Genomic DNA, 26,796 nt, shown 5'->3' on the forward strand with positions numbered 1-26,796 from the left:
ACCGATCCCCCCCCTGCTCCACAGCTGGGCCCGATCCCTCCCTCCAACACCGCGGGGCTCCTCCGAGAGCACCGGGGGATGGGGGCTGGTTGCGTGCGGAACTAAGGAGCGACGATGCAGCGAGGCGGGGACACTTATGTGTGTCTCACCGAGGCAGCGCGGGGGATGATTATGGCGGTGGCACCGAGGCAGCATGGGGGAACGGCTGGCGGTGACGCCGGGTAGGAACCTTGGTGCGGCGGAACGCGGGCGCGGGGCGCGGGGCCGCAGGGGCGGGCGCGAGGGCGGGCCGGTCCCGGGAGGCGGCGGGCCGGGCCGGGAGGAGCCGGGAAGGGCCGGGAAGGGCCGGGAAGGGCCGAGGCAAGCGGAGCGGGACGGGCCGCACCGGGCCGTGTCTGTGCGGCGCGGCGAGCCCCGGGCCCGCGGGCAGCGCCATGGCCGAGACGATTGTGAGTGCGGCCGGGGGAGGGGCGATGAGGCAGCAGATTCCTGTGGGGCCGGGACGGGGCACCGGGACGGGGGGCCGGGGCCGGGGCCGGCGGTGTCCGGGCCGGGCAGCCCCACGAGCGGCGGCGCGGGCGGATCCTCCGTGGTTTTCCCCTTGGGGGTCGGGGCCGGGAGCCCGCGGTGCCGCTCAGCCGCGGGCTGGGGGCTCGGGGAGGGAGGGGAAGGGGCTGCTCGCTCCGGTGAAGCGCTCCCGGCCCCGGCCCCGCCCGGGAGGGAAGTTGGGAGAGTGGAAAGGGGCTCCAGCGGGGTGACGGGCAGCTCCCCGTGTCCCCTCCGGTGCCTCTCCCGTGCCCGTGTCCCCCTCCCCGCACAGGCCACCCCGTGCCCGTGTCCCCGTGTCACACAGCAGCGCTTGAGCGGCCCCTTTAGAACGACTCGAGTCCCAGCGCTGCCCCTCAGCGCTCCGGGGACAGCGATATTTGCATTTGTCCCTTCGCTGCCCGTCCCCGGAGGTTTCCCCGGGCTCCAGCTGTGCAGTTGTCGCCGTCCAGGGGCTCAGGTTTCCCGGGAGCAGCCGGAGCCCCGCGTCCCTCCCCGCTCCCTCGTTACCGAGGCTGAGCCAACGCCAGTGCAGTGCCCGGTAACACCAGTTGGGCCGGTGCCTGTGTGAATAACTCCCCTTGGAAGGGCTCATCCACCCTCCTGAAGGTCTAATTCCACCTCTGAGGTCAGAGCTTTGGCCAAAGGTGTTTTCCTTGGAGCCGACTCCTGCCAAGAGCCCGGAGCGTTGCGATGATTTCCCCCGTGCTCGCAGACATCACCCAGAGCTGCTCTCCTGGCTGTTTCCAGGCCCTGTGGAAGATGGAAACAGGAGGGAGGAGTGGGGGGCATCTGGCTGGGGGCTCAGGGTGGGCTCTGTCCCCCCTCCCTGACTCGCTGTTCCCTCATTCCCAGATTATCCGCGTGCAGTCGCCGGAGGGAGTGAAGAGAATCACGGCCACAAAGAGAGAAACGGTGGCGACGTTCCTCAAAAAGGTACCCCAGGCTCCAGAGTGCCCTCCCATGGGATGGGACAGGGCCCCCCAGGCTCTGTCCCGTGGGAGATCTGTGTTTAACCCCCCTGGCAGTGGCGAGGGACAGCATTCCCCGTGGAAAAACGCACTTTGATTGGTGTTGCTTGTGTTGTTCCAGAGGGAAAACCACAAATTTACAGGAAAAAAAGCTTCGTCATTGGGGTGGGAACTTTCCTGGGAAGGTCTTTTTGGGGTTCTCCCAAAGAAGTGGCAGCTGGGGAGCAGGAGGGGAGCTGTGGGATGCTCAAACCTGCTGCTCCAGGCAGGTTCCAGGCTGGCTCAGCTGCTGGATTTGGGCTTGGAATATCGTTTGGATGTGCTGTGTGTGCTTCTGGTTTTCCAGTATGGATTTGGAAGGATGGAGTGAGATCTCAGGAGCCCCTGGGCTCTCCTGGGGAGGGGAACACGCCTGGTGGGGCTGGCTCTGCCGTGATGCAGGTGCTCTTTGTTCTTCAGGAGAGAGTTCTCCCTTTGCTTCCCTCCTGGAATTCCTCTGGAACCCTCGGACCAGGGGCTCTTTGCTCCATGACGTGTATTCCTGAAGGGAAGGGAATGGGAGCAGGTGGAAACCTTCCCTTTGTGAGTCACAGCTTTGTCTGGAGCTGTGGCCCAGGCAGGACAGCATTCCCTGACAGCATTCCCACCTGGCCAGGACAAATCCTGATGTTTTTCAGGGCTGGCTCAGGGACACTCCCTGCAGCCTCGGCCAAGGCAGGAGGAGCTCCCAGGATCTCTGGAGCCTGTGCAGAAGGAGCTGCTGCTTTCCAGGGCTCAGGTTACCCCAGGGAACAATCGGGCTGGAAAACACTTCCTGCCAGGACAAAAGCACCTGGAATTGCCTGTTGGTGTGGGGAAAGCTCTGTCCTCTGGCTGAGCTGGAGCAGAGACGTGTTTGGGTTTATTTCCTGCTGCGGGGTTTGCTTGGAAGAGGAAAGTGGCAAATTTCCCCACCTGAGGTCTGTGTTTTATCTAAATCCAGGTTTGTCCCACCTTTGCTGTGGATTTTAACGCTGGAATGTTCGCCCAGGGGCTGGGTTTGGTGTTCAGGGGGACAGCTGTAATTAGAGAGGTGTCAGATTGCTGCTTCCATACCAGGAATTAACCTGGATCTGCTCCAGAAGTGCTCAGGGAATAAAGGGCTGGAGAATCTTCCCCATCTCCTGTGGCGCTTCCTGGGAAGAAGCACCCAAAAAAGTCACCCTGGGTGCACTCAGGATCAGGAATTAGCTCAAACCTGCTGTTAGTGTGTTGTGGGGTTTGTCTGCCCCCCAGAATGGGATTCTGTGGCCTGAGGAGCAGGAGCTGATCCCTGTGAAAGGGTCCCATTCAAAGGCATCGCTCAGTGCTGCAAATCACAGCCAAGCTGACAGGAATAAAAAAACCTGCTTTTCACGGCTGTGCTCATGTGACAGCTCTTTGTGGCTCATCAGATTTGTCCTGTGGGCAGGATCCCGTCCCTGACTCCGACCAAAGGCCGGAATGTTTTTATTAACAAAAATAAAGGCCTTTCGCTTCAGAATTTAGGGCAAAACCCGGCAAATAGACAAACTTTACACACCCCTTTTAAACTGATGAAGTTCTCAAGGCGCCAAATGTGCAAATTATTTTTGCTGGGAAGAGGTGTTGGAGTGATTCCAAGTAAACCAGACTTAATCTGAGCTGGGAAAACCTGCCTGGGGACTGAGGGGTGGCTGCTGTGGGAGTGAATTCCATGGGAGAGAGGAGAAAAGGGGGGAAAACTGCACAGAACAGCAGCGAGGGGCTGGGTGAAGCAGCTGAGAGGTGGGAACAGAGCTGAGGGCAGAAAATCCACAGAGGTGAAAGCGTGGATTGTGGAATTCTGGTGGCAGGAGGATGAGAATGACTTGGTGGCGAGTGCTGGAGCAGGAAAACTGGGATCATGGAGAAGTTTCCTCCTGCAGTCATGCAGTGCTTGCCTGGCTGTAGCTGAAGGGCTGCGTTTGTGTTGTGTGAGGCAAAGGCAGCTCTGGTTAAGTTGTTTGAGCTCCTGGTTTAACCCACTGCTTGTTTTTCCAGGTGTTTCCATCTCTTGTTATCCCGAGCTCAGGCACGGGGGTGAATTGAGCCGAATTTCTGGAGGAGAAGTTCTGTGGGATTAGCTCTGGCTCTGAGCCCCTCTCAGGATGCTCACACCTCACACCTTGTCCCTTTTCCCTGTGCTCCAGGTGGCCAAGGAGTTTGGCTTCAGGAATAATGGCTTTTCCGTGTACACCAACCGGAACAGGACCGGGGAGATCACGGCGGCGCAGAACAAATCCCTCAACCTGCTCAAGATCAAGTGAGTCCTCTGCTTGGAGCTTCCAAAATGGGCAAAGTCACATCCCAGGAGCTCCCAGCTTCCAGTGCCACTCCCTGGTGGCTGTGCTGGAATGGGGGGGTCACAGTGACATGGGAGAGGTGGTGGCTGATCCTTGGGTCACTCCTTGGGGTGTGTTTGCTGTGGGGAGGCTTCATCCTGGATTTCCCTCCCTAATCCCTGCTTCCACCTCTTGGTCCCAGCTTTCCCTGCCGGCTCCCCACTTTCCCTCTCTCATCCCCAGCTTTCCCTGCCTTATCCCTCCACTTGTATCCCTGTTTTCACCCTCTCATCCCTGCCTTCCCTTCCCTCCCACGTGCCTGCTTTCCCTCCCTCACCCTCCTTTCCCTACCTCATCCCAGATTTCTCTCCCACATCCTTGTTTTCACTCCTTCATCCCAACTCCCTCCTCCATATTTTCCCCTCAGCTTTGTCTTTGATGGAATGATTTGCATTGATTGCAAATAAAAGCAGGAAGAGGCGGCTCAGGGAGCAGCTCCCAGCTGTGCCACCTGTGCCGGTCTGGTTAGGATGGGTGCCACATTCCATGCTCTTCCATGGAAGTTGGCTGCAGCTTCCTGGGTGTTGTCTCCCACAGCTCCCACTACCCCCTGTGCTGTTTCCCACCCTGCAGGCACGGGGATATGCTGTTCCTGTATCCCTCCAGCCCGGCTGGCTCCTCCTCAGAGACCATGGACACCTCCGTCTCCCAAAATTCCCGGCCTGGGGGGGCCCCCCAGGTGGTGGAAGATGAGATTGACCAGTACCTGATCAAGCAGGATGGGAAGATTTACAGGAACCGAGACCAGCAGCTGTAAGTGGGGCTGGGTCTCCCCAGAGCCTGGAATGTCACAGCCCAGCCCAGCAGTCAGGCAGTGGAGTCAGGAGCTCCATCCTGAGTGCCCCGGGGACATTCTCAAGGGAAAGCAGGCCCTGCTGTTGTCCTGAGAGGTTCAGTGGAGCCCTGGCGAGCCCAGGGAGGAAGCAGATGCCCAAATCCCAGGGGTTTCGGCAGGAAGGGCTCACTCAGAGCAACCATTGTTCTGATGGAGGAGACCCTGGCGCTCGTGCTCCTGGATTTTGTGCTCCTACAGCACGTGGAATTCTCTAGGTTAGAAAGAACATTCTGCTTTCTTCCTGGGCAGAGTTAGGTGGAATATTGGGAAGGAATTCTCCCTGTGAGGGTGAGCAGGCCCTGGCACAGGGTGCCCGGAGCAGCTCTGGCTGCCCCTGGATCCCTGGCAGTGCCCAGGTGTTGGATGGGGCTGGGAGCACCCTGGGGTAGTGGGAGGTGTCCCTGCCTGTGGCAGGGGTGGAATGGGATGGGCTTTAAAGCCCCTCCCAATCCAAACCATTCCAGGATTTGCTGTCCCAAGCAGGAGCACTCTGTGCCTTCAAATTCAGCCATTCCTCATAAAGGAAAACGTGGAAGTGAAGGGAAGGAGTGGAATATCCAGTGGCAGAGGTTTGGAAGTGGGACTTGGGCCTCACGTGTCTGCCTGACCTCTCCATGGAGCCAGGGAGTCCCTTTTGCTCACAAAAATGCACCAAAGTCCAACTTCCCAAAGCTCTTCCATGCAAGAGGCTTAGGGAAACAAAGCAGCTTCTCTTTGTGCAAAAAGAACACGACGACGAGTTAAACCCACCCAAAATCTGCTCTGGTGCTGCTGAAACCTCCTCTGCTGTCAGGGGGCTTTTATTCCTCGGTGTTAATGACCCAGCTGCGTCCTGGCCTGATGTCTGCACTGCTTGTGGCCTTGGGGCTGGAACCCTCTGGAATAAGAGCCCTGGAAAGGTTGGAGGGAAAATTTTAAAGGCAGGAAATCCTGCTGAAACAGAATGATTTGCCCTTCCCCTCGGGGACGTCCTCCACGTGGTTTATCTTCAGTGCTGCAGCAATGAGGAAGTTTGTGGAAAATCCTCCCTGACCTTCCCAGCTGACCATAAGTGATGGGATGTCACATCGCGGGAGCAATAAAGGCAAACCCAGCACTCTGTGGCAGAAACATTGCCTTGGACATGCCCACGTTTTTCAGAGGAATTGATGGAGTTGTTCCTAGCAGGGAGCCGAGGCCCAGGGGAGGGTGTTGAGGATAAAAGGAGTTGTCTGGGCTGGTTCCTGGCTTTGGGAGTGTGGATCGATCTCTGAGTGCTTTAGGTGCACTTAACTCTGCTTTCTGTACATTATCTGCCACAAAACATCCTTAAAAAAAAAAAAAACCTCCTGCAACTGAATCCCATCTGTTGTTTCCACAGGCCCAACCTCAGTGCTCCTCTCCTGGGCCCTTCATTTGGAAACCAGCACTGTTTATTTGTTGGTTTAGAGGGGTTTTTTTAAAGCAATCACCACAAAAGGAGATGTTTTCCCCTCTGTAACTTTACCCAGCAGGGCTTTATCTGCCTGATAAACACGCACTCCCCTGGTCGTTCCTGCCCTGCCTGATAAAGGATGAACATTTTGGGTGGCTTTTTTGTTAAAATCACCCTGCCACGTGGTGGGGGTGGGGAACTGCTCAGAGCTCGTGTGGATCTCCCACACGGAACTTAGTCCGGAGGAACTTGTGCAGGCTGGTTTTCCCATGATGAAATAAGATTTATTCCCCCTTCAGTTTCCAGGGGAAATGAGATTTGAGCCCTGTTCTCTCTCTCTCTCTGCCCAGGTGTCGCCACGGCCCCTTGGGCAAGTGTGTGCACTGTGTCCCACTGGAGGTAAGAGCCCCAGGAAGGTGCTGCAGACTCACCCCAGCTCCTCCCAGTAGGAACACTTCTCCTGGGAATGCTGCCTGCCGCGAGGTGGCAGCTTCAGGCTGGAATCCTGCCAGAGCTGCTGGTTCTGGGATCACTAAAGCTCGAGGCCTTCGTGCCCCCAGATTTACCCCGGTTAAAGCTGGTTCTCTGCAGTAATGACTTTAACAGAAAGTGCTTCAAAAAAGCTCCGTTCTCCATCAGTCTTTGATTTTCCCTGGATTTTCTTGTTTGGTCCCCTCTCTCCTGGATCCCAGCACTTCCCAGTTTTAACCACCTGGCACAGGGTGCCCAGAGCAGCTGTGGCTGCCTCTGGAAGTGTCCAAGGCCAGGTTGGACAGGGCTTGGAACAACCTGGGGTAAGGGAAGGCGTCCCTGCCCATGGCAGGGGGTGGAATGGGATGAGCTTCAAAGGCCCCCTCAACCCAAACCACTCCATGATTATCTGAGGTGACGCCTCCAAACGTGCTGGGCTGTGTAATTTATAGCACAGAGCAGCAGCCACCCCTCAGAGGGGTCCCAGAATGGCTGTTCCCTTCTGCTGGAAGTGCTCTGGGACTCCTTGGCCACGTTGGAACAGCTGGGCCCGTTGTTTGTTGTTAGACATTGAAAGGAAAAAAGGTTTTTTCCGTTGAGATTCTGATTTGTGGGGCCGATCTGTTCCCGGAGCAGGAGGCCACCATAAAACTCCCCGTTGTAGAGCTCCACTGTTTGCATCCCAGTAGTAGCTGCCTTGAAAACGAGCCTGAATTTCCTTGATTGCTTCCACATTGGCGGGGTCGAGTGTGGAACATGCATTTGCGGAGGGATCAGGGTGTTATCAGACAGGTGTGTGACCTGGCTCTGCTCTGTGCCGTGTTTTTGGCAGCCCTTCGATGAGGATTATTTGAACCATCTGGAGCCTCCTGTGAAGCACATGTCATTCCATGCCTACATCAGGAAGCTGACCGGAGGGGCAGACAAGTAAGGAAATCTCTGGGTTTAAGGGAATCTGGTTGGAGCTTCGGTTTTCCTAACACGAATGAAAGTACAGGCAGAGCTCGGTGTTGGACACGAGGATTGAATGGCAAGTGGAGGAGAAAAAAACACTTTAGAAAGTTGAGGGTAAAAGGAAAAGGCAGGAGGGAAACATTAGGTCTGTCTTCTTATTTTATGTCCCCGATTTATTTCTATTTTTCCTTTTCCTGTGGCAGTATAATTCCTCACAGGAAACACTGCTGATGGGAGGGAAGACCAGATGGAAGGAAAGTAGTTCCCTACTTTCACCAAGCTCCAAGCCTGATTCTCAGACTTGGTGGACATAAGTTACACACAAGTGTAATCTTCTCCCTGCTACTCCTAAATACCATTTTAAAATCTCTTTGGGAGATGCAGCTCAAGTCCATGAGACTTCCATTTGGAGGGAGTTTCCCTTTCCAGGAAGCCTTGTGCACATGAAAGGACGATTTGCTGTGGTGTTGCAATCTCTTACTTCCCACACACTCCATAAATGATTGCTCCAAAGCATTTACTGTGCTAACAGCAGCCTTCTCTTCCCCCCTCTTCCTTCCTCTTATCTTCCCCCTCTTCCTTCTCTTTCCTTCTCTTCTCTGCTTCCTTCTCTTCCTTCTCTTCTTCCTTCTCTTCCTTCTCTTCCTTCTCTTCCTTCTCCTTCCTTCTCTTCTCTTCCTTCTCTCCTTCTCTTCTTCTTTCTTCTCGTTGCTTCCTTGCTTGCTTTCTTCCTTCTCTTCCCCCCCCCTTCCTTCTCTTCCTTCTCTTCCCTCCTCTTCTTTCTCTTCTCCCCTTCTCATCCTTCTCCCTCTTCTTCTCTCACCTTTCTTTCTGTCTTTCTTTCTGCCTTCCTTTCTCTTCCCCCTTTCTCTTCCCCCTTTCTCTTTTCCCTCTCTTTCTCTTGCCCCTTTCTCCTCCCTCCTCTCCCAGAGGGAAGTTTGTAGCGCTGGAGAATATCAGCTGTAAGATCAAGTCGGGGTGTGAGGGACACCCTCCCTGGCCTGAGGGGATCTGCACCAAGTGCCAGCCCAGCGCCATCACCCTCAACCGACAGGTGAGAGGAGCTCGGGCACCTGCCAGGAGACCTGCCTTTTAGTTTGGGAAAGGTGACTTCCAAAAAAAGCCAGCCAGGAGCACAAAGCTTCCAGGTGTCAGGGCAATCCTGCCCGGGTGTTCAGGCCTTGCAAAATGGGCTCCAAAATGTCCTGGGTCAGAATTTCCTCCCACCCTGAGGACTGAGCTGGCGGCACTGGTGATGAATCCTGGTGGTTAAGCCCACTGTTTTTCCCTGTGGGATCCAAAAGGCCGCTCGGGTTCTGCTCGCTTCCTCCCAAATTTCAGCGTCCTCATCCCTGCAGAGGCTCTTGAAGGGGAGAAGGTCCCAGTGAAGGCCCCGAGGTGCTGGGGCTGCTCAGCGCATCCCACGCTGCGGCCTGAGGGGTGGGAGCTGAGCGGAGGGAGGAGGGAGGGAGCCCCCAGCCTCCCCCAGCCCTGCTGTGCAGGAGCCAGCTCCGGAGGGAGGTGCGTGTCCTGGGAAGGGACCGGAGCCAGCGGAGGACGGCCTGACGCTTGAACTTTGTCAAACAGAAATACAGGCATGTTGACAACATCATGTTTGAGAACCACACAATTGCAGATCGCTTCCTAGACTTCTGGAGGAAGACAGGGAACCAACATCTGGGCTATCTGTACGGCCGGTACACGGAGCACAAAGACATCCCGCTGGGAATCCGGGCGGAGGTGGCGGCCATCTATGAACCCCCCCAGGTGAGAGCCAGGGCCCTCAGGGCCGCTCAGGACACACAAACACTTTCAGTTCAGAAAACACCACACAGTATTTCCAGCTGCGGGTCCACGAGGAAAAGCGTCCTGAGGAAAGGTGAGACCCAGGGCATCAGTGCCGACTCAGAATCAGGGAACGCACAAACACCTTTTTAGTTTGGTGTTTCCAGCTGCAGCTCCCCGAGGAAAACTGTCCTGAGGAAAAGAGGACGTGATTGATTTCCTTAGCATCACCATCCATTGCAGCCACAGAAAACTTTAAACCCCGGGTTTGCTTTTTGTTGTTTTTTTTATCTCGGATGATTTAAATCCGGCAGATTTCACTTTCAATCTTTCCTTGGTTCCTGGCTTTCCAGCAGATTCTGTGCTAGGAAAAAACAGTTGCAGCCTTTGCTTCAGTTCCTTACCAGCTCTCTGGAAAAATTGAAGCAGCTTAATTAGATAGAATGAAGTCTAAATGATTTGAAGACGAGATGATGGAGGTGCTGAGGATGGGTTGGCTGGAGCAGCCGGAATCCCCACTAGGTGGGGCACGGCACCACTCCTCAGCCGAGTGCTCCTCATCTATTTCCTTCCTCCCCATGGTTTCTGCTTGGCTGCCAAGTAAAATCCAACAGATTGCCAGTGGAAGAGGAACAAATGGATCCTTGGGAGCGTGGCTTGAGAGCAGAGTGGCACAGGGAGGTCTCTGGGGTGACACCAGTCTGCGGTGATGCCCAGACCTCCGGTCCTACCCTCTGTCTCACTGCCCAGAGTGGCTGTACTGGTTTTTCCCCAGTTCTGTGTCACTAACCAGTGTCTCTTTGCTGCAGATTGGCACCCAGAACAGCCTGGAGATCCTGGAGGATCCCAAAGCCGAGGTTGTGGATGAGATTGCAGCAAAGCTCGGCCTGAGAAAGGTCAGGATGTGTTGGATTTCGTGTGTCTGTGTGTGGCAGGGAAGTGGTCAGCAATTCTCTCCAGCTCCATGGGGTTACCCAAGACCCTCTAGGTTAGCTAAATCTTGCTAAAGTGTCAGCAGCAGTCACAGTTTTAGGTCTGAAACCCAAATCCAGAGGGTTTTCCTGAGCACAGGCCCCTCGCAGGGCTGTGTGGCTGCAGTAGCAGCGGCAAAGCAGCACAAACTCCATCTTCCCTTTCCTTCCCCTGCAACAGGAGCCATTCCTGGGAGCATCTCCCTAGCAAGTGCTGATTTGCCCCAGATGGAGCTGGAGTTGCCTCTGTGCTCCGTTTCCAGGAGCAGGGGCTGCCCTTGGATTGTGTTCCCCCCCTTGGTGCTGCAGCGAGTCCGTGGTGTGTGGGGTTAGGGGTGCAGGTCCCCCTCAGTTCCAGCCTGCAGCGATCCCATCAGGATTCCCTGATTTCCTGACAGCCCTGTGCTGATGTTTTCCGGTTTGGGAGCAGCCTTGGTATGGTGGGAATGCCAGGAATGGGATGTACACAAACAAGATTTGACTTGCTGGAGAAAACCCGCCTGGGAGAAGGCTCAGTGCAGACAGTAAACATCTGGGGAGGGCTTTGTTCTCCCAGATAAGATCCCAGCCCTCGCCAGAGGCTGGAGCAAAACTTCTCCGTGTGTTATTTATTTCCATGTTCTCCCATCAGATATTTTTAATCCATGGGACTTCACACGTCACCAAGTGCTGGGTGCGGGGTTTGGTCTGCCCAGGCTCTGGGGGACTTGGGATCGGTTCTGCCTTGGAAGGGTTAATGCAGTGGGAGCTGGGATTGGTGGAGAGGGATCATCCCAAGGCGTGTGTCCCTGTCACACCTCTGTGGAAGGGTTGATCCCAAGGAGTTTGGGCACACGTGTGTGAAAGGATCCGCTCCGAGGTGTGTTTGCATCACAAAAACTTCCTGTGCTTTCTGGGATCAGTGCCGACTCCAGCTTGGAAGGAATCACACTCCAGAACGAGCTTTCCCTTAACCAGGGCGTGCAAGGTTCAAACTGGGATTGTGTGAGAGCTCCAGACCAGGGCCACACAAGCTGCTCTGTCACCCACGGGCGCCGGCTCCCGCTCCGAACTCTCCGTAGGAAATGCTGGGGCTGGGAGCAGGGGGTGGCACAGGGGCCTCTTGCAGCCTCCAGGTCTTTCCATGAAAAAACCTTCCACAGTGAAACCTAATGCTGCAGGTGCCCTGGCTGGCCAGCTGGCATGCTGCTGCTCCTGGAAATGGGATTCCAAGGAGCCCGGCACAGCTGGGAGAGCCATTCCCTGCAGGCAGCGTGCACGGGGCCGGCAGGAGCCAAGAACATCGTGTCCTGTGAGCAGAAAGTGGCTGAGCTCTTCTGGTTTCCTCTTTCCTTCTTTTTCTTTTGTCCCTTTTTTTTCCTTAAAGCGACGTTCTCCATCCCCCTTTGTAGGTGGGCTGGATATTTACTGACCTGGTCTCGGAGGACACACGGAAAGGAACCGTTCGATACAGCAGGAACAAGGTGAGATCCAGAGAATTCCCAGTGAATTCCAGCTCCTGTGCCAGGCAGAGAGCTAGGCCAGGGCTGCAGGTGGCACTGGAATTCTTGGGAGATGGGCTTTTCCAGGCACTTTTGAAGGAAAAGGAGCTGGAACCCTTGGATGTGTTAGGGATTGAACTGTTTGGGAAGCAAGCAGAGCTGCTGGAGCCCTTCACACCCCTGCTTTGAGGAAATGGTGCTCATGGAATTGTGGAATAATTCGGGTGGGAAGAGACCTTAAAGCCCATCCAGTGCCACCATGGGCAGGGATAACTTCCACTATCCCAGGGAAGTCCAGCCTGGCCTTGGACACTTCCAGGGATCCAGGGGCAGCCACAGCTGCTCTGGGCACCCTGTGCCAGGGCCTGCCCACCCTCACAGGGAAGAATTTGCCCCCAGAATCCAATCTGTTCCTGTCCTTTTTAGGGCCTGGAAAACTCCAGGGAGTGGAGGGGGGTGTGAGGGAGAAACCCAGTGAGGCAGAGTGACTCAGAGGATGTTCCCATGGGCTGGGCTTTGTGACACATGCAAGGCTCAAACTTCGACCTCCTCAGCTTCCTGTCCTTGTAAACTCGGTGATACCCATATTTGGAAAGTGAAATTTGATTTTTCCAGGAGAAAAAAAAAAAACAAAAAAGGTGTGTGGAGGTGGGTGGGACAGTCCTGAGCCAGCCCAGGGCTGGGGAGCTGACAGGTCACATTCTTGTCCCGGGCTCCGCAGCAGCTTTCCACGAAAGCGTGTTTTCCTGGGGTGTTGGTCGTTTTCCTTGGCTGCAGCCCAGGGAAATAGGTCTGGGCTACGTCACCTTGTCCTCTGGCTGATTGGAGTCCGTGCTCTCCCCTCAGGACACGTATTTCCTGAGTGCAGAGGAGTGCATCACAGCTGGCAACTTCCAGAACCAGCAGCCCAACATCTGCCGCCTCTCTCCCGACGGGCACTTTGGATCCAAGTTTGTCACAGTTGTGGCTACAGGTACAAACTGGCCCCAGCCCTCTGGGCTTCACCTGAATTTCCTCTTGTCAGTAGAGGAATAAGCCAAAAATCACACGTCCTGCTCCCCATCTGTCCTATTTAACAAGGGGTTTGCTCTATCAACTAAAACACTTCCTCATTCTTCGTGTTATCCTCTCTACAATTACTCACTCATTATTTATTTGCCTGATTTTTACCCTACAACTGTTTAAAGAGATTTATTTGAGGCTCAGCCCCCACCTCTCTGACCCAGAAATCACTCTCTGCCTGCAGCCAGGGCAACAACTGTTGCTCGCTTTTTGTTTCAAATCCTTAAGCTCCAAATTCTGTTGCCTGGAAGCAGCAGTGCAGAACCACAACACTCCAGAATTACGGATTAGTTCCTTCTTCCAGGAGGGATCTTTACCTCCCTCATATCGCTGTCAGGGAAACCTGACGGAAAAAAAAAAAAAAAAAAAATCTGTCAGAGGGAAAAAAAAAAAAAAAAATGTTTGGAAACATTTTTTTGGCTGAGTAAAACAGAAGCTCCTGCAAAGTGCTTATGGTTAAACCCTCTGGTTTTAGGCGTTTTCAGGGAGTCTCCAGAGATGGGCTGGGCTGGGCTGGGGGACACTGGCATGTGCTGGGAGGGCTGGAGTGTTCCCAGTTCACTCTGTTCTCCTCCATGGGATGACACATGTCTTCATTTAAACCTTCCCTGGAGCGGAATCGCCGGTTCTGGCTCTGTTTAACACAATGAAAAAACAAAAAAAACAAACCCCTCATGACTTCCAAATAACATCCAGAGTGAAAAGTGAAAGTGGGTTGGGACATTGCCTGCCCTGAGCCTGGCTTTGTGAGGGTTCCCAGGACCTTTTTTCAGTGAAAAAAAGCTCTTTTTTTAGTTAACAGGCCCATGCCTGTACATTCCAGACTGCTAAACACATCCATCTCTCATTAAATATAGATCTGTATCTCTCTTTATTTATACATACATATTTATTTAATTTTTTTTTTAAAACAAGGTGTTTTACTTAGCAAACATGCTGTGTTCAGGCCTTCCCCCGTCCTGGTCTATGTCTAATTTCTAGGAGTGTTTGTTCTGGAGCAGTGAGTGATTGAGGTTACAGATCAAAGGGTAGAAAAGGAATATTTCCTCTTTGCTGTTCCAGCTAATTTCATTCTCCTCTGTTCAATCAGCCCAGCAGGTTCTATTTAAACACTCGAGCCCCTCTTTTTGTGCTGCAGAAATGTATTTGGATAGTTCGCCTCAACTTTGCCTTTAAATCCTCCACATGGATTAATTCCTATTCCCTCCTGAATTCCATAGCTTGGGAAGTAGTAACCTTTTCCTACCAGCTGCCTCCCTCCTCTCTTTCCAGTTGTATTCCAGTGACACATGACCTGATGTTGCTTACATTATCCAAATGAAAGCGCCAAGCATGTGATCCCCCTGTGAGCCAGGCTCTTAATTCCCACTTTCCATGTCAGATTTCCACCAAACCGTCCAGTGCAGGCTGAGAAAACGCTGTTGAGGCTTGGCATGACCAGGTGATCTGCAGCTCAGGGATCCTTGGGAGTGAAACGGGGCCGCAGGAGCTGCGTGCCTGAGTTTTGTTTGGAAAAGGAGGAGATACCTGCAGGGTAGTGGAGGGTGATGCAGTCAGAGCCCCCAAAAGGGCAGCTGCTCCTCCTTGGAGCTCCTGGCAGAGCATTCCTGCTGTTCCCTGGGCTCTGTGCTCTTGGGATAGTTGTGGAAATGTGTGTGGTTATAAAAATGTGGAGTTTAGAGGGAATTGTTGCCATGCAGCAGCGCCAGCAGCTTCATCTCTGTGTTCATCACTGTTAGCCTGGTGTTTAATCATTGAGTCTTGGAATTGTTACGGTTGGAAAAGAGCTCCAGAATCATCGATCCAAGCTCAGTGCTGCTCTTCCAGTCATTTCTGTTGGAGTTACACCAGGGTGCAGGATTTTCAGGAAGGATTTCTTCATGGGGAAGGGTTGTGAGACGGAGTCCCCACGCCTGGAGGCGTCCAAGGATGTTGGCCTGGCATCGGTCACAGATCCATCCTGGAGCTGTTTTCCAGCCTCAGTGATCCTGGGAGCTTTAACCATCCTCTCCTCCTCCAGGTGGTCCTGACAACCAGGTGCACTTTGAGGGCTACCAGGTGTCGAACCAGTGCATGGCCCTGGTGCGGGACGAGTGCCTGCTGCCCTGCCGGGACGCGCCCGAGCTGGGCTACGCCAAGGAGTCCAGCAGCGAGCAGTACGTGCCCGATGTCTTCTACAAGGTGAGGGCTGAGGGCCTGGGCAGCTCCGAGATGTGCCCCTGGATCCAGGCTCTGAGGCTGAGGAGCAGCGGGGAAAGTGTGCTTCCAGAGCGGGTCCACAATAATGTCATGGAATCGTGGAATGGTTTGGGTTGGGAGGGGCCTTAAAGCTCATCCAGTGCCACCCCTGCCATGGCAGGGACACCTCCCACTGTCCCAGGGTGCTCCAAGCTCCACCCAGCCTGACCTTGGACATTTCCAGGGATCCAGGGGCAGCTGCTCTGTGCACCCTGTGCCAGGGCCTCACCCCCCTCACAGGGCAGGATTTCTTCCCAATATCCCATCTAACCCTGCCCTCTGGCAGTGGGAAGCCATTCCCCCTTCAGCCCCTCCTGTGCCTGCGTGGCCGAGTTGGGAAGTCTGGATCAGGCTCCCTGCAGATGCTGATAGCGCTGCTGCTCCAGCCCAGGGCTCCTGGTGCCCCATGAGCAGGGACAGAGGAGCTAATTAATGGCACTGCACGCTGGCTAATTAGCCATCCATCACCCCCTTGGTTATCTCCTTCCTGTCCTGTCTGCTCCTGCTGCCTGTGGTAAAGCTGTCCTTTAAGGAGCACGGGATAAGGAGGGGATTGTGCTCCGGCAATGGGAATAGAGCTGCTCAGGCTGTTCCTGCATGCCCTGAACGTGGGACTGGGAAGTGCTGGTTTCCCTGTGAGCCTCCACGCTTCCCACCCCTTACTGCCAGACTGCTGGCTTGCCTTGACCCCACCTGGAAACAAGGAGCACCTCTGGGCTGAATCCAGTGCTGGAGAGGGAGAGCAGATGGAATCCTGCTCTCTCTGGAGCAGGCAGCTTCCTCCTCGGAGCTGATAAGCCGGGGCCGATTACAATCCAGGGGAGCTGGGCGTGCAAAGGTTGGCCCTGAAGGTGAGGAGGGTGAGATCATCTCCTGGCGTGCCCCGATCCCGCTGCTGTGCCACACTCGGGAGCCTCGCAGGAGGTCCCGCAGCTCTGTGGCCCACATGTGGCCCACCCGGGGTGCTGGGAGCAGCAGGAAGCCGCTGGGTGTTCCCAGAAGGGCTTCACTCCCATCTCTAATCTGAAGCAGGGAGGTAAACAAAACGGGAACGGATGGCTCCAGCCTTCCGTGGAAATTTCCATCATCCACTGCTTCACTGGGTCGGGCTGCAGCTGATTTCACGTTTTTAGAGCTTCTCTCCCTAACCGCCCTTTTCACGGAGCGCTCGGGGCTGGCCCCGCCGAGCGGGATTCTCCCTCAGCCTTCAACAGATTTGGCTCTAGGGTCCCTCAATTATTTTTGAATGTTCTTAACTCTGTGGAAAGCTTAGTCACTCCTGGCTTGGGAAGCCTTTGGGGTCCCATTAAATGTGCAAGGCTTGAGATCAGAGACACTACCTCATCCTGGGGTGGTGACAACAGCCGTGTCCGAGCCCCGGTGAACTCCAGAAGCAGCAGGGATCTGGTGGCACAGGATGGAATCTCCGGGGTCCAGTACCTCGCCCTCCCTTTGTCCCCAGTCTGGGATGTGGGGTTCCCCTCTGTGCTGACCCTCCCAGCCGGTTTTGGGGAGAAAGCTGCCCTTTGGAGCAGTTGCTGTTTTCTCTGGGAATGTGCAGAGGAAAACCCATGTGTGTTCCCATACGATATCCAAGTATCCTTCTGAAAGGCCCTTTAGGATGAAAGGAGGTCTACAAATTAATTCTAATTGGATGAGGACCAGGAGGCCGATGTTTGTGGAGTGTGGATGTATTTATAGAACAGCCAGATGTGAGGCAGGATCCGTGGAACTCGGATCTGTCCGAGGGCAGCGCGGTGGATTCGCCTCCGCCTCACGAATGGGAAAAGGGGCTGCTTTTCTTCCATGGAAATGGGAAAGCTGATGGCGCTGGCATTGTCCTGCGGTTTTCCTGAGCCTGCAGCTGGGTGGTTTCTGTATTTCTTTATCATTCCCTTTGTGTTGGCCCCTCGCCCGCTCCTCCAGTGAGCCACCCCCGTGGAGTTGGCTTTGGACACGCAGCCGTTGCTGTCCTGGCTCCAGTGGGGAACTGGAGGCTTTGGGGACTGTGAGAACAAGTTCCTCTGCTCTGAGGTGCCTCCCCAGGTAAGATTAGCCAGCAGGAAGAACAGATCCCTCCCGGCCTCTGGGGGTGTCTGGGAAGCATCAGGGCTCAGCACTGGTTCCAGCTGGAACGGGGCATAACCAGCACATGGTGCTTGGCCAGCTCAGCACACGGAGCTCGGGAAGGAGTCCGTGATGTGCAGACACAGACACAGGTTGGGATAAAGACCCTGTGAGTGAAGATGATGATGATGTTGCAGCAGCCACTTCACCCAGTTTCTGAGCTGGATGAAGGTGAGCCCGGCTAAGTATTCCACACGATTTTCCATCCTGTCTTCTGTCCTTGAGCAGCCTCCTCTGTCCATCTGGGTTTAGAAAACAGCAGGGTTGATTTGTATTTCACTGAGGATGTACCTTGGGGTGATCTTCCACACTGAGGGAGTGCTCAGGGTGCAGCTGGGGGAGCCCTCCCTGGGGTCCCTGCTGTCACCTCCTCCCAGTTCGAAGGCCCAGGAACTCTCCACCATTAACTTCATCAGCTGCGGGAAGAGATTCCTGATGTTTTACAGATGCTTTAAAACTCCTGGATAATTGGATTTGGGGGCTGGCTGGCTTTGTCTCTTATCACAGGTATTTGTGACAGCTCAGCGCAAACACTATGTCATCGTCATCCTCCTCGAAGTGAATTGCATTTTCCAGCTGCCTTAACATCCCCCCAGAGTTTCTTTAGGAAGGTTTAATGTGCCTCCAGAGTTTCTTTGGGATTGTTTACCGTTCCCCTGGAGCTTCTTTGGGATGGTGTAAGACAAAAGCCCTTCACAAGAGTTGCGCAAGACCCCTTTGCCCTACGTGTGCTCCGAGCTCTCCTGCAGCTGAGCCGTGTCTGAACCCTGGCACCAGTGACACGTGTCCTGTCTCTCCCGAGCCAGGGCCCTGCTTTTATTGGAGCCCAGCAGGACCTCTGAGGCAGGCTGTCCTACCCTGGCATTGGAAATCCTCTTCCCAGGGAGAGCCAGGCTGCAGGGAGTGTTCACTGACGGGGAAGGACTTCCCTGGCTGCCCTCCCACCAGCTCTTGAGCTGCCTTAGCCTTAAATATCCCAGCTGCTCCGGGGAGGAGGATGCTGGATTAGCTCAGCAGGAGTCTCCTGGGAAGGGTTTCAACTCCCCCTGACCTGTCACTTGCTCCTGGAGAAGTCGCTTGGTTTCTGCGCCTCGGCCGCGCTCCCCGTGCCAGGGGCAGGACTGGCCGGGAAAGCGCCTGGAAGTCAGCAGAGGGAAGAGCAAAGCTGGGATTTATTCACACATGGGAAGGACAGATGGCTGCCGCGCTCCGCCGTGCCTTCAGCAGAGGGAGCAGGTCGGGAATAACGGCGTGGGACGCAGGATGCTCGCAGCGTGGGATGGTGACGGTGTGGGACGCTCACGGCTGTCCCGGGACACCGATCCCTGCCGCCCTCCTGGCTGGCAGCTCCCCGGGCTCCGCACTTGGCTGCTCCCCTCAGCCTCCGTGGATAATCCTGAGGCCACCCAGAAGCCTTTCCATCCTGCCGAGGTGTCTGTGTTCCCACCCTTTTCCCTCTTCACCTCATCCCTGTGCAGCTCCTGCCTCCCAACAGTGGGTTGGAAGGCTCTAACCCCAGCCTTGATGCAAGCTCCACTGGGGTGATGAATTGTCCAGACCCTCCAGGCCTTGCTGCTGGATTTTTTTGTCCCGAAGCCAAATGCTCCTTGCTCCATTAACCCCTTCCTGGCCTCCCTTTGGAGCTGGTCCCACTGGGTTTTGGGGGTCTCAGGCTGCAGCAATAACAGGGTGCTGAGGGGGTCCTGGTGATGCCAAGCTCAGGATAAGGATCTTTCCTTCAACAATCCTAACTTGATGTTCATTAAGGCCTCTAAAACATAATTAAATAATGCTGGTGGTGGGAGAGGAATGCTGGGGTTTGGGGGACTGTCCTGTCAGGATCAGGACATGTCCTCGGCTCGGGGGGTGCGAGGTTCCAGTCTGTGGATGTCTTGGAGGCCTCAGCAGCATGCCATGAAAAAGCAGGCATTTAACATGGAAATCCCCAGAGGGGGAGATTAAAGCCAACAGGTGCTGGAAAAATGTTTCTGCATATTAGAACTTAATGAGATTGGAAAATGAATTCCAGATGGGCTAATTATGCGTGAGTTGTTGCAGGTCCCTTCATGCAGTGGCAGGACTGTGTTTGGGAAGCTGATTGGATCTGATTCCTGCCTCTTGTGGTATCACTGAGATCTAGAAGCAGGTTGGCTCTGGGGTCCTGTGATCTCCCAAAAAAAGGCTCCACGGCTCCTCCTGCTCCTGTCAGAGCCAGAGAGATCTGAGGCCACAACCTGTCATGTGCAAGGAGCAGAGATCCTTATCGGGATTGCCTTTCAAAGGAGCTTCAAAGACTGGAAGGGAGATTTTTTTACAGAGGGAGCAGTTGCTGGGGACAGCGGGTGCTTGGGGAGGGGGTCGGGAAGGGGGCTGTGCCTGGAGGGGAGCAGCGTGCCGGAGCCTGCTGGGGCGAGGTCTGACTGGGAGAGGGATGCTGCTGGCTGCTGCTCCTCATAGTGTCAACACCGGGGAGAGCGGGGGAGCGGTGTTCTCAGGGAGAAAACACGGCTGGGACAAAGGGGAGGGAGTCCTGGAGTCAGCCCTGCACGGTGCTCCCTGGCTCAGCCCGCGGGATGCCGCTCCCGTCCCACACAAAGGACTCGCAGCCTTTGGGGGTGACAGCTCCGGATCCGGCTCCCGCCACCGAGAACGTCCAGCGCAGCGTCCCTGACTGGGAATTACGGGTGTATGATTTATGTGGGGCTCCATGAATGATTTATGCCACGTTAAGTGATGATTTAGGGAGAAAACACAACCCCCTCGTACGGAATCTTTAATGAAAAGTGTCAGTTCTCCGGGATTTATCTCCGAAGCGGCGTTTGAACCCGGCGTGTTTGACATCAATCACGTCTAATTGTCAGGTTATGATTAATGAACATATGCCGGCCGTTTGTCTGCCTAATTAAACTTTATGTTCCATTCGTCTGGCAAAGCAAAACAAGTTTACGCCGTGGGATGTGCTGGTTCCAAGGGTCTGGGTATGAGAAAGTGCCCGGATTCCCAATTTCCAGATGAAGAGTTGGTTGAGGCACACCTGGACTTGCAGAAAGGCACGTTTGCCTCGGCTGAGGAGGCAGAGGTGACCCGTCCCTCTCTTTAAGATGGAGCTGCTGCCTAAATGGCATTTAAAATCATGGAATTGTAGGATATCTGGAGTCGGAAGGGACCCACCTCCAAGGATCATGGAGTAGAATCCCACCTTTACACTCCTTGGATAATTCCAGACCTGTCTCTAGTGGGAGACAAGCCCAGGGTGGTTTGAGATATCCTGCACTCTCTTGGCTCACAAGGAAACAGAGATCCTGATTCCAGAGATGCTGGAATTACAGAGATCTCCAGCCCCAGGGAGCAGCGGGGAATTGGGCAGCCCTGCACCACCCACCCAGGTTCTTTTCCACACCCTCAGTGATCTGCCAGAGCCCAGGATTCTGCATGAGCATCTCCCGGGCAGGATCCCTTGGGCTTCACACCAGCATTAATCCAACTCTTTTTCTTTCAGGACATAGACAAGTTTGGGAACGAGATCACCCAGCTGGCTCGCCCGCTGCCGGTCGAGTACCTCATCATAGACGTGAGTATTCCCTGCACGCGTTTGCTTCCCACAGGAGACGGTCAGAGCGGAGCAAACTCCTAACCCACCTCTGGAATTCCCAGGGAAAGGGATTCCTGAGGCAGATTCTCCTCCTCTGCTTGCTGCTGCCAGGCATTCCTAGCAGGGAGGTGTCTGCCCTGCTCCGTGGGGTCAGTGTGGTGCCAGGGAACACATTTGTTTTCCAGGGAAGCGCTGCCTGGTGCCTTATCAGGGCTCTGAGCTGGCCCAGAGCCACATGGCCGGGAAGCAGCAGCCCCACGGACCCGTGTCCCGGGCGCTGCCTAATGAGGAAACTCCAGAGCAGCAATTAGGGATCCATCTCCTTCGAGTGATTCAGCAGGTTGTCCAGAAATGCCTTTTCTTGGAGGAGGGAATTTGCTCTCTGGCACGGCTTGGCCAGAGCAGAGCTGCTGCCAGGAACGGCGCAGCTCAGCCCCGGGGGCTGGGAAACAAAGTTACGGCGTGGAAGGCAGGAAAGCAAATAATTGGGATGCCAGATGATATTGCTGGAGTTGGAGGTGGTGCCAACAACCATTAGATCCACCTGGAGCAGCCTCTCTGGTCCAGGCAGTGCCAGAGTACGGGAATTCCTGCAGGAGTGAAGACACCTGTTCCTGGGATACCTGGGGTGACACTGGGATGAAAACAGAGGGGTGGAGCATTGGGATCCCCCCAGGACCTCCCTCCGGCAGCAGCTGCCTGGCACAGGGCACAGCTGTGCCAGGATCGCTGTATCCCAGTGACCTGTACAGAGAGGGATGCGCTCTCCATGGCATCTGTCAGGATCAAACCCTTCGTGTCCCTCCAGCTTCCTTAGAAAGGAGCCAAGGGGTGTGGTGATGGAATATCGCTTAAAATGAAATTAAAAGCCATCCGATCCCTGCAGGATCCCACACTGTTTGGCTGAGCTGGGATCATAGCCGTGGCTGTTCTCAGCTATCTGGACTTGCTTCCCATATCCCACTGGTCTCTGATCATCCTTCCTTGGATTTTTTTTTTTTTCTTTTTTTTAGATTACTACAACTTTCCCCAAGGATCCAGTCTACACTTTTTCTATTTCTCAAAATCCATTCCCCATCGAGAACCGCGACGTGCTGGGAGAAACTCAGGTGAGGGGCGATTCCCGACGGAGCTGGGTTCCACGGGGACGGGCTCTGCCTGCCTCGTGCTCGCTGACATCTGCAGAGGGACAGCCGTGCCCTCGAGTCACCCCTTCCCAGCTCAGCTTGCCAAGGTCCTTCCTGCACGGAGCAGTGTCTGCATGCCAATGCCGACTGCCGGGAGTGCTGAGCTCCCGCCGCATCCACGATGGGATCAGAGCTCCCTGTGCCTGCCGGGCGGCTCCAGAGGGGCTCCAGCCCTGTGTGACAGCACAAACCTGCTGAGGCTGGGGTCTCTTCCTGCTCCCAGAGCGCTGCCTTCTCTTCCTGGATGGAATCTTTAAGCACAGAAAGCTTTTGCTGCACGAGGCCAAGGCAGAGGATGGGGAGGAAGGGGCTGCTCTGTCCTCTTCTCTTTTCTGTAGGGACAAGGCTGGAGTTGCCTGGCTCCCCCTCAGCACCTCTTGGATCTGAGATCAGCTCTGTGGGTGCAGAGATGATTTTTCATGGAAGTTGTTAGCTTGGATTCAGTCAGCCAAGCAGGGGATCTGATTTTGGGAATGTCCCTGCACATTGCAGGCAGAGGGACAGGAATATCTGTTAGTGGATCCAAGTAGGAATTGACTTCTCTTCATTACTATCCGCTCTCCCCAGGACTTCCACAGTTTGGCCACGTACCTGTCCCAAAACACTTCCTCCATTTTCCTAGACATCATTTCTGATTTCCATCTGCTCCTCTTCCTGGTCACAAACGAGGTCATGCCTCTGCGGGTACGTAACGGGGCTTGGAGGGTCCTGTCCCCACACCATCCCCCTATCCCAGGGCCCTCAGCCCCTCCAGGGCTCCCTCAAGAGGGTGGAGGTGACAATTCCTGTCATCCCATGACCCTGGGCAGGGCCTTGTGCCGGCTCTTCCCGACCAAGCTGTTGGGAGAAGGTTTAAAGAGTTTTAAAACCTTTTTTTAAACTCTAAACACAAAACCCCTGAGCTGCTGGGAGCACTGATGGGGGTGGCTGTCCGCACGATCCCAGAGCCAACTTGGCTGCGGCTCCCAGAGCTGGAAATGTTTTAAAAATTATCTCAGAATCAGGAATTTGGTGGGAACAATGAGGAGATCAGAGCCCCCAGAAGGCAAGGCCAGCGAGGTCCTGGCTGTGCAGCTCTGCTGCCCTTGGCCGGGCACCGGGGGCCTGGCGGCTGCCCCGGCGCTTCCTGGTGAGATCCAGCTGGGCCGTGCTGGCCGGAGGCTGCGCATGTGCGAGGCAGCCGGGATCACCGTGGGCAGCTGGAGATCGGGATGGGAGCAGGGATGGGGGCTGGAGTGCTCCAGCGTGGAGGGATTGCACCTCTGGAAGGTGGGACCGGCCCGCAGGGGTAGGGAATGCCTGCTGGAAGCAGAGGAAAGGAGCTTTTGGGGTGTTGGGATCTGTCCGAATGCTGGGGAGCAGAGGGCACCCCAAGGATGTCGGGAAAGGGGGAACAGCTCAGATTCAGGGTCCTGTCTCACACTGAAAGGATCCCAGTGCTCATTTCCCACCTGTGATTTCTAGGACAGCATCAGCTTGTTGCTGGAAGCCGTGAGGACCAAAAATGAGGAGCTTGCACAGACCTGGAAGAAATCGGAGCAGTGGGCGACCATCGAGCAGCTCTGCAGTAAGAGGAGGGTCCCTGGGGCAGGCTGTCCCTCGGGGAGGGGGGGTCCCTTGGCACAGCTGGCTGGGGGTTGTGGAGCTGCTCCCAAGCTGCCAAAGAGGCTCGTGGGGAGGAAGCTGTTCTTGGTCATGGCATCCTGGAATAGTTTGGGTTGGAAGGGATCTTAAAGCTCATCCCACCCCCCCTGCCATCTTCCACCAGGACCGGGTTGCTCCAAGCCCCATCCAGCCTTGCCTGGAGCACCTGCAGGGCTGAGCAGGGTGGGACGTGCAGCGGGGTCCCAGCTCTGCCCCGGGCTCTCTCCCGCAGGCACGGTGGGTGTCCCGCTCCCGGGACTGCAGGAATACGGCGCCATGGGGGGCTCGTCGCACGCCGTGGCCGCGGCCATGTGGCCCTGCCAGCACTGCACCTTCATGAACCAGCCGGGCACGGACCACTGCGAGATGTGCAGCCTGCCCCGTTCCTAGCCCCGCTCCCGCCCGGAGCCACCCGGAGCGGCCGGTGTGGCGCCTGTCCCTTCCCTCTCCCCCCTTCAGCTTCCAGCCCGGGCTGCGGAGCCAGGCACGGGTGGCTCCAGCCCCCCGGTTACTCCTCGCTCCCTTTTGGGGGCTCCCAGCCCGGACAACCAACGCTCTCCTCAGCCCGTGCCTGGGCTGGCCCCCACCACCCTCAGCTCCTGCCAGCCTGCTCTGGGGGAGCTGGTGGGCTTAGGGAGCTGCCCGTGCCTGCTTCCTACCCAAGGGGAAGGGGAGGCTTTGGCATCTCCCTGCCCACAGCTTTGCTCTCATTCCCTGCCCGCCTGAGTGCCTGGATCCTGATGGCTCCGGCACTGATGGGCCCAGCGGTGCGGGCGGGTGGCTGTGACGTTCCCAGAGCAGGACAGGCACCCCTGGACACTGAGCACTGCTCTGTGAGTTTGGCACCCGGTGGGGGCTGCGGGAGGGGCGTCCCCTCTGGGTGCCGTGTCCCCTCACTGTGCACGGTTGGGCTCCCAGGGAAGGGTTGCGAGGCAGCCACGTAACTCGGGCACCCCTCTCACCTCCGTCGTGCCCTGGGAGCCGGTTTCTCCAGTTGGTGCCTTCCCACACCCCTCCGGAGCGTGTCCTGGCCAGAGCTGGGGCTCGGGGGTCTTGCCCCCCAGCTGGGGCTGCAGGGGAGAGGGGCAGGCGGATGCTGGAGGGGCTCAGCCCTCCTCTCACAGGGCCTCTGCCCCTCAGGCCCATCCTGGAGCTCCTCAGCCCTGGCTCCATGGGCTCTGGTTCAACCCCGGGGACACCGGTTCCAGCACTGCCCCGTGTCCCCTCATGGCAGGGGTCCGGAGCGCCTGTCCTGCTCCAGGACAGCACTGCCCAGCCCCCAGTGGGGCAGGGCCCCCAGCCCCGCGCCCCTCGCTGGGGCTTTCCAAAGGCTTCATCCCAAGGCCCGGCTCCGGGCTGCGGTTGCTTTTCCCCTGGGTGTGCTGGGGTTTGGGGGCGCGGCGCTGGGAGCGCCCGGGCCGGGCTGGGCTGGGCTGACCCAGGCGCGGGGGCTGCAATTAACATGGAATAAAAGCACCTCAAACCAGAGCCTCCTGCACTCTGTCACATGTCCCGGGATGTTCCACATTCCCGACGGGGATGGGGGAACGCTGCACCCCAGTGCGTGCCTCCTGCGCTCCCTCACCTGGGCCGGGATGGGGCTGGGATTGGGATGCTCTGTGTTCCCAGCGGAATCTGGGGGACGCCGTGTCCCACCGCTGTCTCCTGCGCTCTGTCACTTCGGCTGTGGCTGGCGTGCTCTGTGATCCCGATGGGAATGTGGGGACACTGTATCCCCATCCATGCCGGGATGGCACCAGGACACTCCGTGTTCCCAGCTGGAACAGGGGGAGGCAGCACTTTGCTGCTTTGTCACCTGCGACCAGCCGGGGCTGGGGTGCTGGGGGGTCGCTGCTCCCCGGGGCCCTGCCCGCTGCCCTCCACCGCGGCGGCGGGCCGGGCCGCGTTCCCGGCGGGGCCGTGTGTCCGGGCTCGTGTCCGCGGTCTGTTTGCAATCATCCCGGAGCCGCGTGCGGCCGGGCCCGCTGCCAGCCCCAGCCTGGAAAAGGGGGAGCGGGAGCAGCGGGAGCGGCGGGAGCGGCGGGAGCCAGAGCCGGGGAGCGCAGTCCGGAGAGCGGCGGCGGGGAGGTGGCACCGGCCCTGGGGACACGGGGACACGGCCCCGCCATGGCCCGGCTGCTCGCCCTCCTGCTCCTGGCGGCTCTGGGCTGCGCGGTCAGGCCGGGCCGGCGCCCGGCGGCGTGGGACGATGGAGCAGACGGTAATTGTCACCCCTCGGGACCCCCGCCCCGCTCGGGACCCCCTTCCCACCGCGGGGTGGGCACGGGGAAGCGCCTGAGCGGGCAGCTGCCCCGGCTGTGGGGCCGGAGGGGTCCCGGGCGGGTGCTAGCTGGGGCTGGAGGGGTCCCAGGTGAGGGGCTGGGGGCGGCTCCTGCTGCTGGGGGCCTGCTGGTGATCCCGGCCCGGCCCCTCCAGCCCAGAGACCCTCGGCGAGGGGCTGCGCCAACCTAACGCTGGTGCTGGACAACTGGAAATTCGCCATCACGTCCCAGCTGCGGAACCTGCTGCTGTCGGACCACCAGACCGTGCTGCCGGACTACGGCCGGTGAGGGCGGGGGTCCCTGCGGGGATATTTTGGGGGGGGGGGGCGGTATTTGGGGGTCCCTGCCCTCACGCCGCTGCGCCCGCAGGATCCCGGCGCTGTCGGGGGCTCTGGACGAGCTGTACCGGGATTTCCGCGCTCTGAAGGAGCAGCTGGGCCGGCTCTCGGATCGCTTCGCGCACCTCGAAGCCTCCGTGGAACAGCTGAGCCGGGCCCGGGGCGCCGCAGCCCCCCCGCGCCGGGGAGGGGTCCCGCAGAGCCCCCGCGGGGTCCCGCAGAGCCCCCGCAGGGCCCCCGGGAGCCCGCAGTGAGCGAGCATCGCCCGGCACGGCGGCGGGGGCGGCGGGGGCGGCGGCCGGGGCTCGGCCGGGCTGGGGGGACACGGACAGCGCTTGGGGGGCTCGGACTGGGGGCGGCAGAGGCAGCGCTTTGGGGGGGCTCAGAAAGACGGGGGGCACAGACATCGCTTGAGGAGGGTCAGCTCTGGGGGGCGTAGGGACATCGCTTGGGGGGTCTCAGTCCCTGAGCTGGGAGGCTCAGGGTCATTCATCACTCGGGGGACTCAGCCGGACTT

At 57.0% G+C, this 26,796-nt stretch overlaps 1 protein-coding gene across 1 annotated transcript; it reads left to right on the top strand.

Annotated features, from left to right (window-relative positions):
- Positions 1-323: 323 nt before the first annotated feature.
- NPLOC4 (NPL4 homolog, ubiquitin recognition factor) lies at positions 324-25,147 on the top strand. Its single transcript, XM_040081704.1, has 17 exons — positions 324-449; positions 1,402-1,482; positions 3,707-3,819; positions 4,472-4,651; positions 6,498-6,546; positions 7,451-7,545; positions 8,503-8,626; positions 9,160-9,339; positions 10,167-10,253; positions 11,720-11,791; positions 12,656-12,782; positions 14,892-15,052; positions 20,736-20,807; positions 21,842-21,937; positions 22,583-22,699; positions 23,480-23,582; positions 23,892-25,147. Exons 1-17 carry the CDS (start codon positions 435-437, stop codon positions 24,047-24,049), a joined length of 1,830 nt encoding a protein of 609 aa, XP_039937638.1. The 5' UTR covers positions 324-434; the 3' UTR covers positions 24,050-25,147.
- The last annotated feature ends 1,649 nt before the right edge of the window (positions 25,148-26,796 follow it).

The sequence above is a fragment of the Hirundo rustica genome, chromosome 18, assembly GCF_015227805.2.
Source record: "Hirundo rustica isolate bHirRus1 chromosome 18, bHirRus1.pri.v3, whole genome shotgun sequence".
In the NCBI taxonomy this organism is placed as follows: domain Eukaryota; kingdom Metazoa; phylum Chordata; class Aves; order Passeriformes; family Hirundinidae; genus Hirundo; species Hirundo rustica.